Below are 16,094 nucleotides of genomic sequence, written 5' to 3' on the forward strand. Positions count from 1 at the left end.
AGAAACCTCTGTTTCTGTCTCTGTTGCATGTTTGCTTTCCCTGGGTTCCTGGCTCCAGCGTTTCTCTCTCTCTCTCTCCATGTGCCCCACGCACCCCCCCCCCCCCCTCTCTCTCTCTCTCTCTCTCTCTCTCTCTCTCTCTCTCTCTCTCTCTCTCTCTCTCTCTCTCTCTCTCCATGTGCCCCACGCCTACCCCCCTCTCTCTCTCTCTCTCGCTATCTCTCTCTCTCCATGTGCCCCACGCCTACCCCCCCTCTCTCTCTCTCTCTCGCTATCTCTCTCTCTCCATGTGCCCCACGCCCACCCCCCTCTCTCTCTCTTACTCTACCTGTGACCCACGCCTCCTCTCTCTCTCCTTTCCCCCGAGGCCCATGCCTCCACTCTCTCTCTCTTTTTCTCTCTCTCTCTCTCTCCTTTCTCTCAATGCCCCACGCCTTCTCTCTCTCTCTTTCTCTCCGTCTCTTGCTCTCCTTCTCTCTCCCTGTTCTCCATGCCTCTTCTCTGTCTCTCTCTCTCTCTCTGTCTCTTGCTCTCCTTCTCTCTCCCTGTTCTCCATGCCTCTTCTCTCTCTCTCTGGGCCATATGCTCAGAATCTCAGGACTAATCTCTTCCAGTCCTGTCTGGAAACTCTTACTCACTGTAGCCCAGTGTGAGTGTGTAGTGCGACTGATTAGTAATAGATAGTGTTTGTAGTACATTGGTGACATTTTGGATGAGTTGGAGAAAAACAATCGGAGAAGCGATGAAGGGCAGACTACGTAACCCTGGTAACCCCTCCTCCTCCTCTTCCTCCTGCTCTTCCTCTCTCTGCAGTGGGGTGGCCAGATCTGACAGCAAGATTAGCGCCAAGGCTCTATATGGTAAGTGTGTGTGTGTGTGTGTGTGTGTGTGTGTGTGTGTGTGTGTGTGTGTGTGAGACACGGACACAGGGGAATGGGTTTACTACTGACTGTATGTTAATATGTGATCGACCGGATCAAATTTGTCATATATAGCAACATTTGAAATGGTTTTTATTATTTTTTTTTACATTGGATTAAAGTAGAGACTCAGAGCTATATAATGGTATATCATACACTTCAGTTGAGCAACAATGGGAAAGTAATTCTGCTTTGAAAGTTTATCAACTTTTTTTTAAGCCAATATTTTTGACACACCTACTGGAGAGCTCTACTTTGTCTACACCCATTCAGCATCGTTCACGCCCTCTTAAGCCTTAGCCCAGCCCATCTCTTTAAGGGTTCACACCCTCTTAAGCCTTAGCCCCGCCCATCTCTTTAAGGGTTCACAACCTCTTAAGCCTTAGCCCCGCCCATCTCTTTAAGGGTTCACACCCTCTTAAGCGTTAGCCCCGCCCATCTCTTTAAGGGTCGATCTGAATGTACTAACAACAGCAGTCAAGCAGTCAAGCTAGCTTGCTAGCTACTTCCAGACATCTAAGTGAGAGAGAAAAGCTCACTGAACATTACTTTCCTTACCAGAGCTGGTTAGGCTGTTTTCATGTTATCCAGAGAGTTGGTGACTGTAACTGTGCTGCCAGATTGTCCGTTCCAAATTCAGAGCGTTTTGTTTTCAGACCGGATGCTCTGGCTGATGAGTTTACTGACAACGGCCATATTCCACAGGTGTTAAGCGAATTCATCAGTTATTCTGCACACTCAGATGAGAATGCTCTGAAATCGGAGTAGATGACCAGACTGAATTTACGAAAGCACCCGAAGTGTGTCTGGTTTTCTTTTCTGTGTTTTTGTGACACGGACACATGGTAACGGGTTTACTACTGAGTGTGTGTGTGTGTGTGTGTGTGTGTGTGTGTGTGTGAACTGGAATGTAATATAATGTAAGTGTTTTCATATACTCGCTCCTCAACGTTATCTACCTGTAGCCTCTTAGTAGTATTCTGTTATCAGTCATTATACACACATCACATACCTGACCATCATTAAAATACCTGGTAAGGGATTGGTTTGAAATACATCCCAGATATCCCCTTTAGGGATTGGTTTAAAATACATCTCAGATATCCCCTTTAGGGATTGGTTTAAAATACATCTCAGATATCCCCTTTAGGGATTGGTTTAAAATACATCTCAGATATCCCCTTTAGGGATTGGTTTAAAATACATCTCAGATATCCCCTTTAGGGATTAGTTTAAAATACCTCCCAGATATCCCCTTTAGGGATTAGTTTAAAATACATCTCAGATATCCCCTTTAGGGATTGGTTTAAAATACATCTCAGATATCCCCTTTAGGGATTGGTTTAAAATACATCTCAGATATCCCCTTTAGGGATTGGTTTAAAATACATCCCAGATATCCCCTTTAGGGATTAGTTTAAAATACATCTCAGATATCCCCTTTAGGGATTAGTTTAAAATACATCTCAGATATCCCCTTTAGGGATTAGTTTAAAATACATCTCAGATATCCCCTTTAGGGATTAGTTTAAAATACATCTCAGATATCCCCTTTAGGGATTAGTTTAAAATACATCTCAGATATCCCCTTTAGGGATTAGTTTAAAATACATCCCAGATATCCCCTTTAGGGATTAGTTTAAAATACATCCCAGATATCCCCTTTAGGGATTAGTTTAAAATACATCTCAGATATTATTGTCCTGTTTTAATTCCTTTTAAAAACTTGAACTTTAAAGATCTATCCAGTAATTGATTCAAATCATAGCAATGGTCCATTTGACGGACAGGAAGCCCTCCTTGTCAGGGGGAGTGAGCAGAGTCGGCAGGGTAGCCTAGTGGTTAGAGCGTTGGACTAGTAACCGGAAGGTTGTGAGTTCAAACCCCCGACCTGACAAGGTACAAATCTTTCGTTCTGCCCCTGAACAAGGCAGTTTACCCACTGTTCCTAGGCCGTCATTGAAAATAAGAATTTGTTCTTAACTGACTTGCCTGGTTAAATAAAGGTTAAAAAAAGAGTAGAGCAGACCTGGGTTCAAATACGATTCAAAATCTTTTAAAATGCTTGTATCGTTTAATGTAGCCTGGAGTGTCAGGTGTGTCCCCAGATCAGTGGTGTAAAGTACTTCAGTGAAGATACTTGAAAGTACTACTTAAGTCTTTTTTTGGGGGTGGGGGGGGGGGTTTATTTGTACTTTACTTTTTCCCCATTGGTACCAGGCAAGTTTAATAAGCACCGATAGAGTACTTGAAATGATTTAAAATCATATTTAAACCCAAGTCTGGTGAGCAGAGCAGTGTTATGGTATGACCCAGTCCCTGCTCATGCTGCTCTCTGTTAGTGCTTAGATCAGCGTTGGTCCTGGGATCCCAGGATGCATTCTGATTGACATGGTAGATCAGCGTTGGTCCTGGGATCCCAGGATGCATTCTGATTGACATGGTAGATCAGCATTGGTCCTGGAATCCCAGGATGCATTCTGATTGACATGGTAGATCAGCGTTAGTCCTGGGGATCTGTGGGTGGTGTGGCTGTGGGTGTGTCTGTGGGTGTGGCGTGGTGTCTGTCTCTGTCTGTCTGTCTGTCTGTCTGTCTGTCTGTCTGTCTGTCTGTCTGTCTGTCTCTGTCTGTCTGTACGTATGTACGACCTCTTCAAGGTCTCTACTAAACAGGACTGGTTTTGCTTTTGTATAATAATGTACATGTCCAACCATACTTTTTAGTGACGGATCAACCGTCTGGTTGAGCAAATTTGTACGAAATTCTATATATATATTTTTTGTGCCTTTTTGCATTTTAACTATTTATTTTCATATTCCTACTCTTCAAGGTCTCTACTAAACAGGACTGGTGCTATGTTAACCCCTCACCAACAGAACTCATGCCTTTTATCCCATATCTTATGTGTCTAGGTCGTTTTGAGTGTTTTAATGTCCATCTGAGTGGACAAAGTTACACGGCCACAACACTGAACTGCAGCAGCCCCAAAATAATACCAATTATGTAAATTAATGCAGGAGGGGGAGTTGACCAATCAGGTTCAAGTGAAGATGATAAAAAAATAAAATATATATATCTATATATAGATATACAATTCTAAATCCATTGTCAACACGTGATCCACCACCTGGTTGAGGATAGGGTTTTAAAAGGTGTGGGCTACTATGTACTGCACGCATTTGTGTGGAGGCTTGTGTTTGTATGTATGTGTATGTGTTTGCATGTATCAGTGTGTGTGTGTGCCTAAATATACACATACTGTTACCTTAGCAGGCAGGGTTCATGGTTTGGTCCGGTCTGGTCCGGTCCGGTCTGGTCTGGGTGTGCCTGTTATTAGACTGTGGTTGGAACAGGGTGTGGAGTCACATTCATGTCTGGCAGCCATGTTGGATAAAAGAGCCATTGACGAGGAAAGAGAGAGACAGGGTGTGTGTGTATGTTTTGTGTGTGTGTTTTGTGTATGTCTTTTTTCTCCCTTGTGTGCACGCGTGTGATACGCCCTTGTGTGTGTGTGTGTGTGTGTGTGTGTGTGTGTGTGTGTGTGGGGGTCCTTGTCCGTCTGTCTCGACCCCACCCATTCCCTTCCCAACCTGCCTTAGTTTTGAGCTCACTGGTCCCCCTCCTGCATCACCTTCCAACCAGACCTGGGTTCAAATACTATTTGAAATCTTTTTAAAAAACGTTGATCTTATGCTTTAGCCTGCCTGGAGTATCAGATGGGCGGGGTTTGCACTTTTGTAACTATTTCATTAGTTCCATTGCACCAATCAAGCCCCGCTCACGTATTTTTCATTATTTCAAATAGTGATTGAACCCATGGTCTGCTTCCAACCTTTTCAGCCTGTCTGCCATTGAACAGCCCAGCAGCCCCGGTCCCCAGAAGAATAACCTGAACACCATGCAGTGTTTCCTTGTTGGTATACCGGTATAAGTTCCGTTGGTATAAGTTCCGTTGGTATAAGTTCCGTTGGTATAAGTTCCGTTGGTATAAGTTCCGTTGGTATAAGTTCCGTTGGTATAAGTTCCAATATTCATGTTTTTTTTCTTCAACTGTGGACAGAATCACTTTAAAATAATTTGTGACGTTGATGTTGATGCCCTAAAAAAAACTGAAATTAAAAACGTGACAGAATTTGTTCAATTTCAAGACATCTTGTGCCACCGTTTGTCACGGTCTTCTGTTGCTACGGAATTCAGTGATGGTGTTCTACGGGAACTGTTGATGAAGAACAGAGGAAGACCTTTCAGTGATGGTGTTCTACGGAGCTGTTGATGAAGAACAGAGGAAGACCTTTCAGTGATGATGTTCTACAGAGCTGTTGATGAAGAACAGAGGAAGACCTTTCAGTGATGGTGTTCTACGGGAACTGTTGATGAAGAACAGAGGAAGACCATTCAGTGGAACCCTGTGGTGGTATAGAGTGAGGCTATTTTCTAACGGTTCCTTGGCTCGTTGGATGGTGAGTGAGATCGCGTAGCAGATGGTAACTGTTAGAGACACCTTCTCTCTGTAGGGTGGCCAGCAGGGTGGCCAGCAGGGTGACCAGCAGGGTGGCCAACAGGATGGCCAGGGACAATACTGTATGCATGTGTGATATTCAGAGAGACTTGGTTTGTCAAATCTGTAAGGTAGAGACAAAGTTGTTTAATGGACCTATCAGGTAGAGGCAAAGCTGTTTAATGGACCTATCAGGTAGAGGCAAAGCTGTTTAATGAACCTATCAGGAAGAGGCAAAGCTGTTTAATGGACCTATCAGGTAGAGGCAAAGCTGTTTAATGAACCTATCAGGTAGAGGCAAAGCTGTTTAATGAACCTATCAGGAAGAGACAAAGCTGTTTATTGAATGTATAGGATATGCCTCTTCATAGAGTAGGCTTGTTGAATCTACAGGATAGTGTGTTATTGATAATCGCTGTTAGTCCAATACATAGGATGTTTCGTCTTCGCCGTAGGGTAGACATGAAGAGGAAGTCCTCTCTTGCCATCATCCATCTCCTGTCATTGTCACTTTCCTCTCACATGCAAAAAAAACCCTTCTCTCCCAATCATTGTTGTGATGTAGAGCGGTAGACAAGCTCTATGCAAAACCATCCATCAGGGAGGGAGGAAGAAGTGAGGGGTAGAGGGGTGTATAAGGGGTAGAGAGAGAGAGAGCACAGCTACACTCGGACCTACCTGCCTGGGGATTCGGACAACACACAGACGACAACACACAGACGACAACACACAGACGACCTGAAGTATCTCCACTTTGAAGTTTTTTAACAGAGTAGAGCATGTCATCACCAGGTAACATGGTTAACTGTAATGTAGACTATAGCTACCTGGGCTAAGGTGTGTCTGTAGGCAGAAATCTGCTGCTAACTTTCTCTTCCTGCTCTTGTCTTACAATCTCCTCTCTTTCTTTCTCTCCTCTCTCTCTCTTTCTCTCCTCTCTTTCTCTCCTCTCTTTCTCTCCTCTTCTCTCCTCTCTCTCTTTCTCTCCTCTCGCCTCTTTCCTCTCTCCTGTCTCCTCTCTTTCTCTTCTCTCTTCTCTACTCTCTCTCTCTTCTTTCTTCTCTCTCTCTTCTCTCCTGTCTCCTCTCTTTCTCTCCTCTCGCCTCTTCCTCTCTCCTCTCTTCCTCTCTCTTCTCCTCCTCTCTCTTCTCTCCTCTCCTCTTCCTCTCTCCTCTCCTCCTCCTCTCGCTCTCCCTCGCTTTCTCTCTTTCTTCCTTCTCCCTCTTTTCTCTTCTCTCTCTTTCTCTCTCTCTCTCTCCTCTTTCTCTCTCTCTTTCTCTTCTCCTTCTTCTCTCTCTTTCTCTCTCTCTTCTCTTTTCCCTCTCATCTCCCTCCTTTCCCCTTTCTCTCTCTTTCTCTTTTCCCTTCTCTTTCTCCCTCTCTCCTTCTCCCTCTCCTCTCCCTCCTCCTCCGCTCTCTCTCCTCGCTCTCTCTCTCTCTCCTCTCTCTCCTCTCTCTCTCTCTCTCTCCTCCTCTATCCTGTCTCTTCTCTCTGAATGTATTTTCATATTTGTAGCTGTCTGTTGTTTCAGTTCAGTTCACATTCCTTCCTACGGATAACCCCCCTCCCCCTGTTGTTTACTAGGATCAGCCCCCTCCTCCCCTTGTTGTTTACTAGGATCAGCCCCCCCCCCCCTGTTGTTTACTAGGATCAGCCCCCCCCCCTGTTGTTTACTAGGATCAGCCCCCACCCCTGTTGTTTACTAGGATCAGCCCCCCCCCCCTGTTGTTTACTAGGATCAGCGCCCCCCCCTGTTGTTTACTAGGATCAGCCCCCCCCCCCCCCCTGTTGTTTGCTAGGATCAGCCCCCCTCCTCCCCCTGTTGTTTACTAGGATCAGCCCCCTACTCCCCCTGTTGTTTACTAGGATCAGCCCCCTCCTCCCCCTGTTGTTTACTAGGATCAGCCCCCTCCTCCCCCTGTTGTTTACTAGGATCAGCCCCCCCCCCCTGTTGTTTACTAGGATCAGCCCCCCCCCCCCCTGTTGTTTACTAGGATCAGCCCCCCCCCCCCCCTGTTGTTTACTAGGATCAGCCCCCCCCCCTGTTGTTTACTAGGATCAGCCCCCCTACCCTGTTGTTTACTAGGATCAGCCCCCCCCCCCTGTTGTTTACTAGGATCAGCCCCCCCCCCCCCTGTTGTTTACTAGGATCAGCCCCCCCTCCTCCTGTTGTTTACTAGGATCAGCCCCTCCTCCTGTTGTTTACTAGGATCAGCCCCCCCCCCCCCCTGTTGTTTACTAAGATCAGCCCCCCCCCCCTGTTTACTAGGATCAGCCCCCCCTCCTCCTGTTGTTTACTAGGATCAGCCCCCCCTCCCCTGTAGTTTACTAGGATCAGCCCCCACCCCCCTGTTGTTTACTAGGATCAGCCCCCCTCCTCCTGTTGTTTACTGGGATCAGCCCCCCCCCCCCCTGTTCTTTACTAGGATCAGCCCCCCCCCCCCTGTTGTTTACTAGGATCAGCCCCCCCCCCCCCCCCCTGTTGTTTACTAGGATCAGCCCCCCCTACCCTGTTGTTTACTAGGATCAGCCCCCCCTCCCCTGTTGTTTACTAGGATCAGCCCCCCCCCTCCCCCTGTTGTTTACTAGGATCAGCCCCCCTCCCCTGTTGTTTACTAGGATCAGCCCCCCCTCCTCCTGTTGTTTACTAGGATCAGCCCCCCCTCCCCTGTTGTTTACTAGGATCAGCCCCCCCCCCCTGTTGTTTACTAGGATCAGCCCCCCCCCCCTGTTGTTTACTAGGATCAGCCCCCACCCCCCTGTTGTTTACTAGGATCAGCCCCCACCCCCTGTTGTTTACTAGGATCAGCCCCCCCCCCTGTTGTTTACTAGGATCACCCCCCCCCTCCCCTGTTGTTTACTAGGATCAGCCCCACCCCCCTGTTGTTTACTAGGATCAGCCCCCACCCCCCTGTTGTTTACTAGGATCAGCCCCCCCCCCTGTTGTTTACTAGGATCAGCCCCCCCCCTGTTGTTTACTAGGATCAGCCCCCCCCCCCCTGTTGTTTACTAGGATCACCCCCCCCTGTTGTTTACTAGGATCAGCCCCCCCTACCCTGTTGTTTACTAGGATCAGCCCCCCTCCCTGTTGTTTACTAGGATCACCCCCCCCCCCCTGTTGTTTACTAGGATCAGCCCCCCCCCCTGTTGTTTACTAGGATCAGCCCCCCCTCCCCCTGTTGTTTACAAGGATCAGCCCCCCTCCTCCTGTTGTTTACTAGGATCAGTCCCCACCCCCCTGTTGTTTACTAGGATCAGCCCCCCCCCTGTTGTTTACTAGGATCAGCCCCCCCCCCCTGTTGTTTACTAGGATCAGCCCCCCCCCCCCTGTTGTTTACTAGGATCAGCCCCCCCCTCCCCCTGTTGTTTACTAGGATCAGCCCCCCTCCCCTGTTGTTTACTAGGATCAGCCCCCCCTCCTCCTGTTGTTTACTAGGATCAGCCCCCCTCCCCTGTTGTTTACTAGGATCAGCCCCCCTCCTCCTGTTGTTTACTAGGATCAGCCCCCCCCCTCCCCTGTTGTTTACTAGGATCAGCCCCCCCTCCCCTGTTGTTTACTAGGATCAGCCCCCCCTCCCCTGTTGTTTACTAGGATCAGCCCCCCCTCCCCTGTTGTTTACTAGGATCAGCCCCCCCTCCCCTGTTGTTTACTAGGATCAGCCCCTCCCCCTGTTGTTTACTAGGATCATCCCCCCCCCCTGTTGTTTACTAGGATCAGCCCCCCCCCCCTGTTGTTTACTAGGATCAGCCCCCCCTCCTCCTGTTGTTTACTAGGATCAGCCCCCCCTCCCCTGTTGTTTACTAGGATCAGCCCCCCTCCTCCTGTTGTTTACTAGGATCAGCCCCCCCTCCCCTGTTGTTTACTAGGATCAGCCCCCCCTCCCCTGTTGTTTACTAGGATCAGCCCCCCCTCCTCCTGTTGTTTACTAGGATCAGCCCCCCCTCCCCTGTTGTTTACTAGGATCAGCCCCCCTCCTCCTGTTGTTTACTAGGATCAGCCCCCCCTCCCCTGTTGTTTACTAGGATCAGCCCCCCCTCCCCTGTTGTTTACTAGGATCAGCCCCCCCTCCCCTGTTGTTTACTAGGATCAGCCCCCCCTCCCCTGTTGTTTACTAGGATCAGCCCCTCCCCCTGTTGTTTACTAGGATCAGCCCCTCCCCCTGTTGTTTACTAGGATCAGCCCCTTCCCCTGTTTACTAGGATCAGCCCCCTCCCCTGTTGTTTACTAGGATCACCCCCCTCCTCCTGTTGTTTACTAGGATCAGCCCCCACCCCCTGTTGTTTACTAGGATCACCCCCCCCCCTGTTGTTTACTAGGATCAGCCCCTTCCCCTGTTTACTAGGATCAGCCCCCCTCCCCTGTTGTTTACTATGATCACCCCCCTCCTCCTGTTGTTTACTAGGATCAGCCCCACCCCCTGTTGTTTACTAGGATCACCCCCCCCCCCTGTTGTTTACTAGGATCAGCCCCCCCTCCCCTGTTGTTTACTAGGATCAGCCCCCCTCCTCCTGTTGTTTACTAGGATCAGCCCCCCCTCCCCTGTTGTTTACTAGAATCAGCCCCCCCTCCCCTGTTGTTTACTAGGATCAGCCCCCCATCCCCTGTTGTTTACTAGGATCAGCCCCCCCCTCCCCTGTTGTTTACTAGGATCAGCCCCTCCCCCTGTTGTTTACTAGGATCAGCCCCTCCCCCTGTTGTTTACTAGGATCAGCCCCTTCCCCTGTTTACTAGGATCAGCCCCCTCCCCTGTTGTTTACTAGGATCACCCCCCTCCTCCTGTTGTTTACTAGGATCAGCCCCCACCCCCTGTTGTTTACTAGGATCACCCCCCCCCCCCCTGTTGTTTACTAGGATCAGCCCCCCCTCCCCCTGTTGTTTACTAGGATCACCCCCCCCCCCTGTTGTTTACTAGGATCAGCCCCCCCCTCCCCCTGTTGTTTACTAGGATCAGCCCCCCCTCCCCTGTTGTTTACTAGGATCAGCCCCCACCCCCCTGTTGTTTACTAGGATCAGCCCCCCTCCCCCTGTTGTTTACTAGGATCAGCCCCCCTCCTCCTGTTGTTTACTAGGATCAGCCCCCCCCTGTTGTTTACTAGGATCAGCCCCCCCCCCTGTTGTTTACAAGGATCAGCCCCCCCCCCCCCCTGTTGTTTACTAGGATCAGCCCCCCCCTACCCTGTTGTTTACTAGGATCAGCCCCCCCTCCCCTGTTGTTTACTAGGATCAGCCCCCCCTCCCCTGTTGTTTACTAGGATCAGCCCCCCCTCCCCCTGTTGTTTACTAGGATCAGCCCCTCCCCCTGTTGTTTACTAGGATCAGCCCCTTCCCCTGTTTACTAGGATCAGCCCCCTCCCCTGTTGTTTACTATGATCACCCCCCTCCTCCTGTTGTTTACTAGGATCAGCCCCCACCCCCTGTTGTTTACTAGGATCACCCCCCCCCCCCTGTTGTTTACTAGGATCAGCCCCCCCTCCCCTGTTGTTTACTAGGATCAGCCCCCCTCCTCCTGTTGTTTACTAGGATCAGCCCCCCCTCCCCTGTTGTTTACTAGAATCAGCCCCCCCTCCCCTGTTGTTTACTAGGATCAGCCCCCCATCCCCTGTTGTTTACTAGGATCAGCCCCCCCTCCCCTGTTGTTTACTAGGATCAGCCCCTCCCCCTGTTGTTTACTAGGATCAGCCCCTCCCCCTGTTGTTTACTAGGATCAGCCCCTCCCCCTGTTTACTAGGATCAGCCCCCTCCCCTGTTGTTTACTAGGATCAGCCCCCCCCCCCTGTTGTTTACTAGGATCAGCCCCCCCTGTTGTTTACTAGGATCAGCCCCCCCCCCCTGTTGTTTACTAGGATCAGCCCCCCCCTGTTGTTTACTAGGATCAGCCCCCCTCCCCCTGTTGTTTACTAGGATCAGCCCCCCTCCCCCTGTTGTTTACTAGGATCAGCCCCCCTCCTCCTGTTGTTTACTAGGATCAGCCCCCACCCCCCTGTTGTTTACTAGGATCAGCCCCCCCCCCCCTGTTGTTTACTAGGATCAGCCCCCCCCCCCCCCCCTGTTGTTTACTAGGATCACCCCCCCCCCCCCTGTTGTTTACTAGGATCAGCCCCCCCCCCTGTTGTTTACTAGGATCAGCCCCCCTCCCCTGTTGTTCACTAGGATCAGCCCCCCCTCCTCCTGTTGTTTACTAGGATCAGCCCCCCCCTCCCCTGTTGTTTACTAGGATCAGCCCCCACCCCCTGTTGTTTACTAGGATCAGCCCCCCTCCCCCTGTTGTTTACTAGGATCAGCCCCCCTCCTCCTGTTGTTTACTAGGATCAGCCCCCCCCCCCCTGTTGTTTACTAGGATCAGCCCCCCCCCCCCTGTTGTTTACTAGGATCAGCCCCCCCCCTGTTGTTTACTAGGATCAGCCCCCCCTACCCTGTTGTTTACTAGGATCAGCCCCCCCTCCTCCTGTTGTTTACTAGGATCAGCCCCCCCTCCCCTGTTGTTTACTAGGATCAGCCCCCCTCCTCCTGTTGTTTACTAGGATCAGCCCCCCCTCCCCTGTTGTTTACTAGGATCAGCCCCCCCTCCCCTGTTGTTTACTAGGATCAGCCCCCCCTCCCCTGTTGTTTACTAGGATCAGCCCCCCTCCCCTGTTGTTTACTAGGATCAGCCCCCCCTACCCCTGTTGTTTACTAGGATCAGCCCCCTCTCCCCTGTTGTTTACTAGGATCAGCCCCCCCTACCCCTGTTGTTTACTAGGATCAGCCCCCCCTACCCCTGTTGTTTACTATGATCAGCCCCCCCTACCCCTGTTGTTTACTAGGATCAGCGCCCCCCCTGTTGTTTACTAGGATCAGCCCCCCCTACCCTGTTGTTTACTAGGATCAGCCCCCCCCTCCTCCTGTTGTTTACTAGGATCAGCCCCCCCTCCCCTGTTGTTTACTAGGATCAGCCCCCCTCCTCCTGTTGTTTACTAGGATCAGCCCCCCCTCCCCTGTTGTTTACTAGGATCAGCCCCCCTCCCCTGTTGTTTACTAGGATCAGCCCCCCCCTCCCCTGTTGTTTACTAGGATCAGCCCCCCTCCCCTGTTGTTTACTAGGATCAGCCCCCCCTACCCCTGTTGTTTACTAGGATCAGCCCCCTCTCCCCTGTTGTTTACTAGGATCAGCCCCCCCTACCCCTGTTGTTTACTAGGATCAGCCCCCCCTACCCCTGTTGTTTACTAGGATCAGCCCCCCCTACCCCTGTTGTTTACTAGGATCAGCCCCCCCCCCTGTTGTTTACTAGGATCAGCCCCCCCTACCCTGTTGTTTACTAGGATCAGCCCCCCCTACCCTGTTGTTTACTAGGATCAGCCCCCCCTCCTCCTGTTGTTTACTAGGATCAGCCCCCCCTCCCCTGTTGTTTACTAGGATCAGCCCCCCTCCTCCTGTTGTTTACTAGGATCAGCCCCCCCTCCCCTGTTGTTTACTAGGATCAGCCCCCCCTCCCCTGTTGTTTACTAGGATCAGCCCCCCCTCCCCTGTTGTTTACTAGGATCAGCCCCCCTCCCCTGTTGTTTACTAGGATCAGCCCCCCCTACCCCTGTTGTTTACTAGGATCAGCCCCCTCTCCCCTGTTGTTTACTAGGATCAGCCCCCCCTACCCCTGTTGTTTACTAGGATCAGCCCCCCCCTACCCCTGTTGTTTACTAGGATCAGCCCCCCCTACCCCTGTTGTTTACTAGCATCAGCCCCCCCCTGTTGTTTACTAGGATCAGCCCCCCCTCCCCTGTTGTTTACTAGGATCAGCCCCCCCCCTGTTGTTTACTAGGATCAGCCCCCTCTCCCCTGTTGTTTACTAGGATCAGCCCCCTCTCCCCTGTTGTTTACTAGGATCAGCCCCCTCTCCCCTGTTGTTTACTAGAAGCCTGTTTCTATGTGATCTAAAAGACAAACTCTGTCAGCATTGAAGGGAAATCAGTTTCAGAGATGGACACTTTGATGGGACTGTGTTCCTGGTGGAGGAGGTGATGATAGGACTGTGTTCCTGGTGGAGGGGGTGATGATAGGACTGTGTTCCTGGTGGAGGAGGTGATGATAGGACTGTGTTCCTGGTGGAGGAGGTGATGATAGGACTGTGTTCCTGGTGGAGGAGGTGATGATAGGACTGTGTTCCTGGTGGAGGGGGTGATGATACGGCTGTGTTCCTAGTGGAAGGGGTGATGATAGGACTGTGTTCCTGGTGGAGGAGGTGATGATTGGACTGTGTTCCTAGTGGAGGGGGTGATGATAGGACTGTGTTCCTAGTGGAAGGGGTGATGATAGGACTGTGTTCCTAGTGGAGGGGGTGATGATAGGACTGTGTTCCTGGTGGAGGAGGTGATGATAGGACTGTGTTCCTGGTAGAGGAGGTGATGATGGGACTGTGTTCCTGGTAGAGGAGGTGATGATAGGACTGTGTTCCTAGTGGAGGAGGTGATGATAGGACTGTGTTCCTAGTGGAGGAGGTGATGATAGGACTGTGTTCCTGCTAGAGGAGGTGATGATAGGACTGTGTTCCTGGTAGAGGAGTTGATGATAGGACTGTGTTCCTGGTAGAGGAGGTGATGATAGGACTGTGTTCCTGTTGGAGGGGGTGATGATAGGACTGTGTTACTGGTGGAGGGGATGATGATGGGACTGTGTTCCTGGTGGAGGAGGTGATGATGGGACTGTGTTCCTGGTGGAGTAGGTGATGATGGGACTGCGTTCCTGGTGGAGGAGGTGATGATAGGACTGTGTTCCTGGTGGAGGGGGTGATGATAGGACTGTGTTCCTGGTGGAGGAGGTGATGATAGGACTGTGTTCCTAGTGGAGGGGGTGATGATAGGACTGTGTTCCTAGTGGAGGAGGTGATGATAGGACTGTGTTCCTGGTGGAGGGGATGATGATAGGACTGTGTTCCTAGTTGAGGAGGGGATGATAGGACTGTGTTCCTGGTGGAGGAGATGATGATAGGGACTGTGTTCCTGGTGGAGGGGGTGATGATAGGACTGTGTTCCTGGTGGAGGGGATGATGATAGGACTGTGTTCCTGGTGGAGGAGGTGATGATAGGACTGTGTTCCTGGTGGAGGAGGTGATGATAGGACTGTGTTCCTGGTGGAGGAGGTGATGATAGGGCTGTGTTCCTGGTAGAGGAGGTGATGATAGGACTGTGTTCCTGGTGGAGGGGGTGATGATAGGACTGTGTTCCTAGTGGAGGGGGTGATGATAGGACTGTGTTCCTGGTGGAGGGGATGATGATATGACTGTGTTCCTGGTAGAGGAGGTGATGATAGGACTGTGTTCCTGGTGGAGGGAATGATGATAGGACTGTGTTCCTGGTAGAGGAGGTGATGATAGGACTGTGTTCCTGGTGGAGGAGGTGATGATAGGACTGTGTTCCTGGTGGAGGAGGTGATGATAGGACTGTGTTTCCTGTTGGAGGGGGTGATGATAGGACTGTGTTCCTGGTGGAGGAGGTGATGATAGGACTGTGTTCCTGGTGGAGGAGGTGATGATAGGACTGTGTTCCTGGTGGAGGAGGTGATGATAGGACTGTGTTCCTGGTGGAGGAGGTGATGATAGGACTGTGTTCCTGGTGGAGGAGGTGATGATAGGACTGTGTTTCCTGGTGGAGGAGGTGATGATAGGACTGTGTTCCTGGTGGAGGGGGTGATGATAGGACTGTGTTCCTGGTGGAGGAGGTGATGATAGGACTGTGTTCCTGGTGGAGGAGGTGATGATAGGACTGTGTTCCTGGTGGAGGAGGTGATGATAGGACTGTGCTCCTGGTGGAGGGGGTGATAGGACTGTGTTCCTGGTGGAGGGGGTGATGATGGGACTGTGTTCCTGGTAGAGGAGGTGATGATAGGACTGTGTTCCTGGTGGAGGAGGTGATGATAGGACTGTGTTCCTGGTGGAGGAGGTGATGATAGGACTGTGTTCCTGGTGGAGGAGGTGATGATAGGACTGTGTTCCTGGTGGAGGAGGTGATGATAGGACTGTGTTCCTAGTGGAGGGGGTGATAGGACTGTGTTCCTGGTGGAGGGGGTGATGATGGGACTGTGTTCCTGGTAGAGGAGGTGATGATAGGACTGTGTTCCTGGTAGAGGGGCGTGGTATAGCACATAGGACAACAATTGGTCTATGTTTTGTTTATCAATTGTGTTCCTGCATCCTGCCTTGGTATAGGCTTTGAGATTAAATAGGATAGGATGTCATGCTCCTATTGCACAGAAATACTGTAGCCTACCCATACTATCATAGGCCACCGGTCTATTTACTTTGGAGATATGGCTGACCTTTGACTGTGCGAGGTGAGGGCTGTCGGCAACATTTACTTTTCAATTGTTCCGATAGACAATCAATGTCGCGGAATGCGCGGTGGCCCGTGTTCGGCACGGCATGCCTGTTAACAATGTCCCTGCTCGGTATGTAAACATTCTGCCCACACGTCTAAAGAAATGTGATCAAGCTAGGTAGCCTAATGTTTGTTGTGTATCGGGAATATTCCAGTCGTGTCAGAAAAGGAGAGACGTGTCCTGCTACATGATTATGATTCAGGCCTAAATAATAAATGTCAAATAAACATATGAAGTAATTATAATATTAGCTTGTAATACAGTTGATCAACCACTAGAAGATGTACGTTGGTCTGGGATTGAGTGGAGATATACACACCTTCCCATC

The 16,094-nt window shown here is 50.5% G+C and overlaps 1 protein-coding gene across 1 annotated transcript in view; it reads left to right on the plus strand.

Annotated features, from left to right (window-relative positions):
• Window positions 1-568: 568 nt before the first annotated feature.
• LOC109884126 (epidermal growth factor receptor kinase substrate 8-like protein 2) overlaps window positions 569-16,094 on the plus strand; it is an 81,163-nt gene continuing 65,637 nt past the window's right edge. The window contains 1 exon segment of the mRNA XM_031832918.1: window positions 569-860. Within this exon segment, the coding sequence (XP_031688778.1) occupies window positions 743-860 (118 nt within the window). The 5' untranslated portion in view covers window positions 569-742.

The sequence above is a fragment of the Oncorhynchus kisutch genome, linkage group LG10 (assembly GCF_002021735.2).
Source record: "Oncorhynchus kisutch isolate 150728-3 linkage group LG10, Okis_V2, whole genome shotgun sequence".
NCBI classification, from domain to species: domain Eukaryota; kingdom Metazoa; phylum Chordata; class Actinopteri; order Salmoniformes; family Salmonidae; genus Oncorhynchus; species Oncorhynchus kisutch.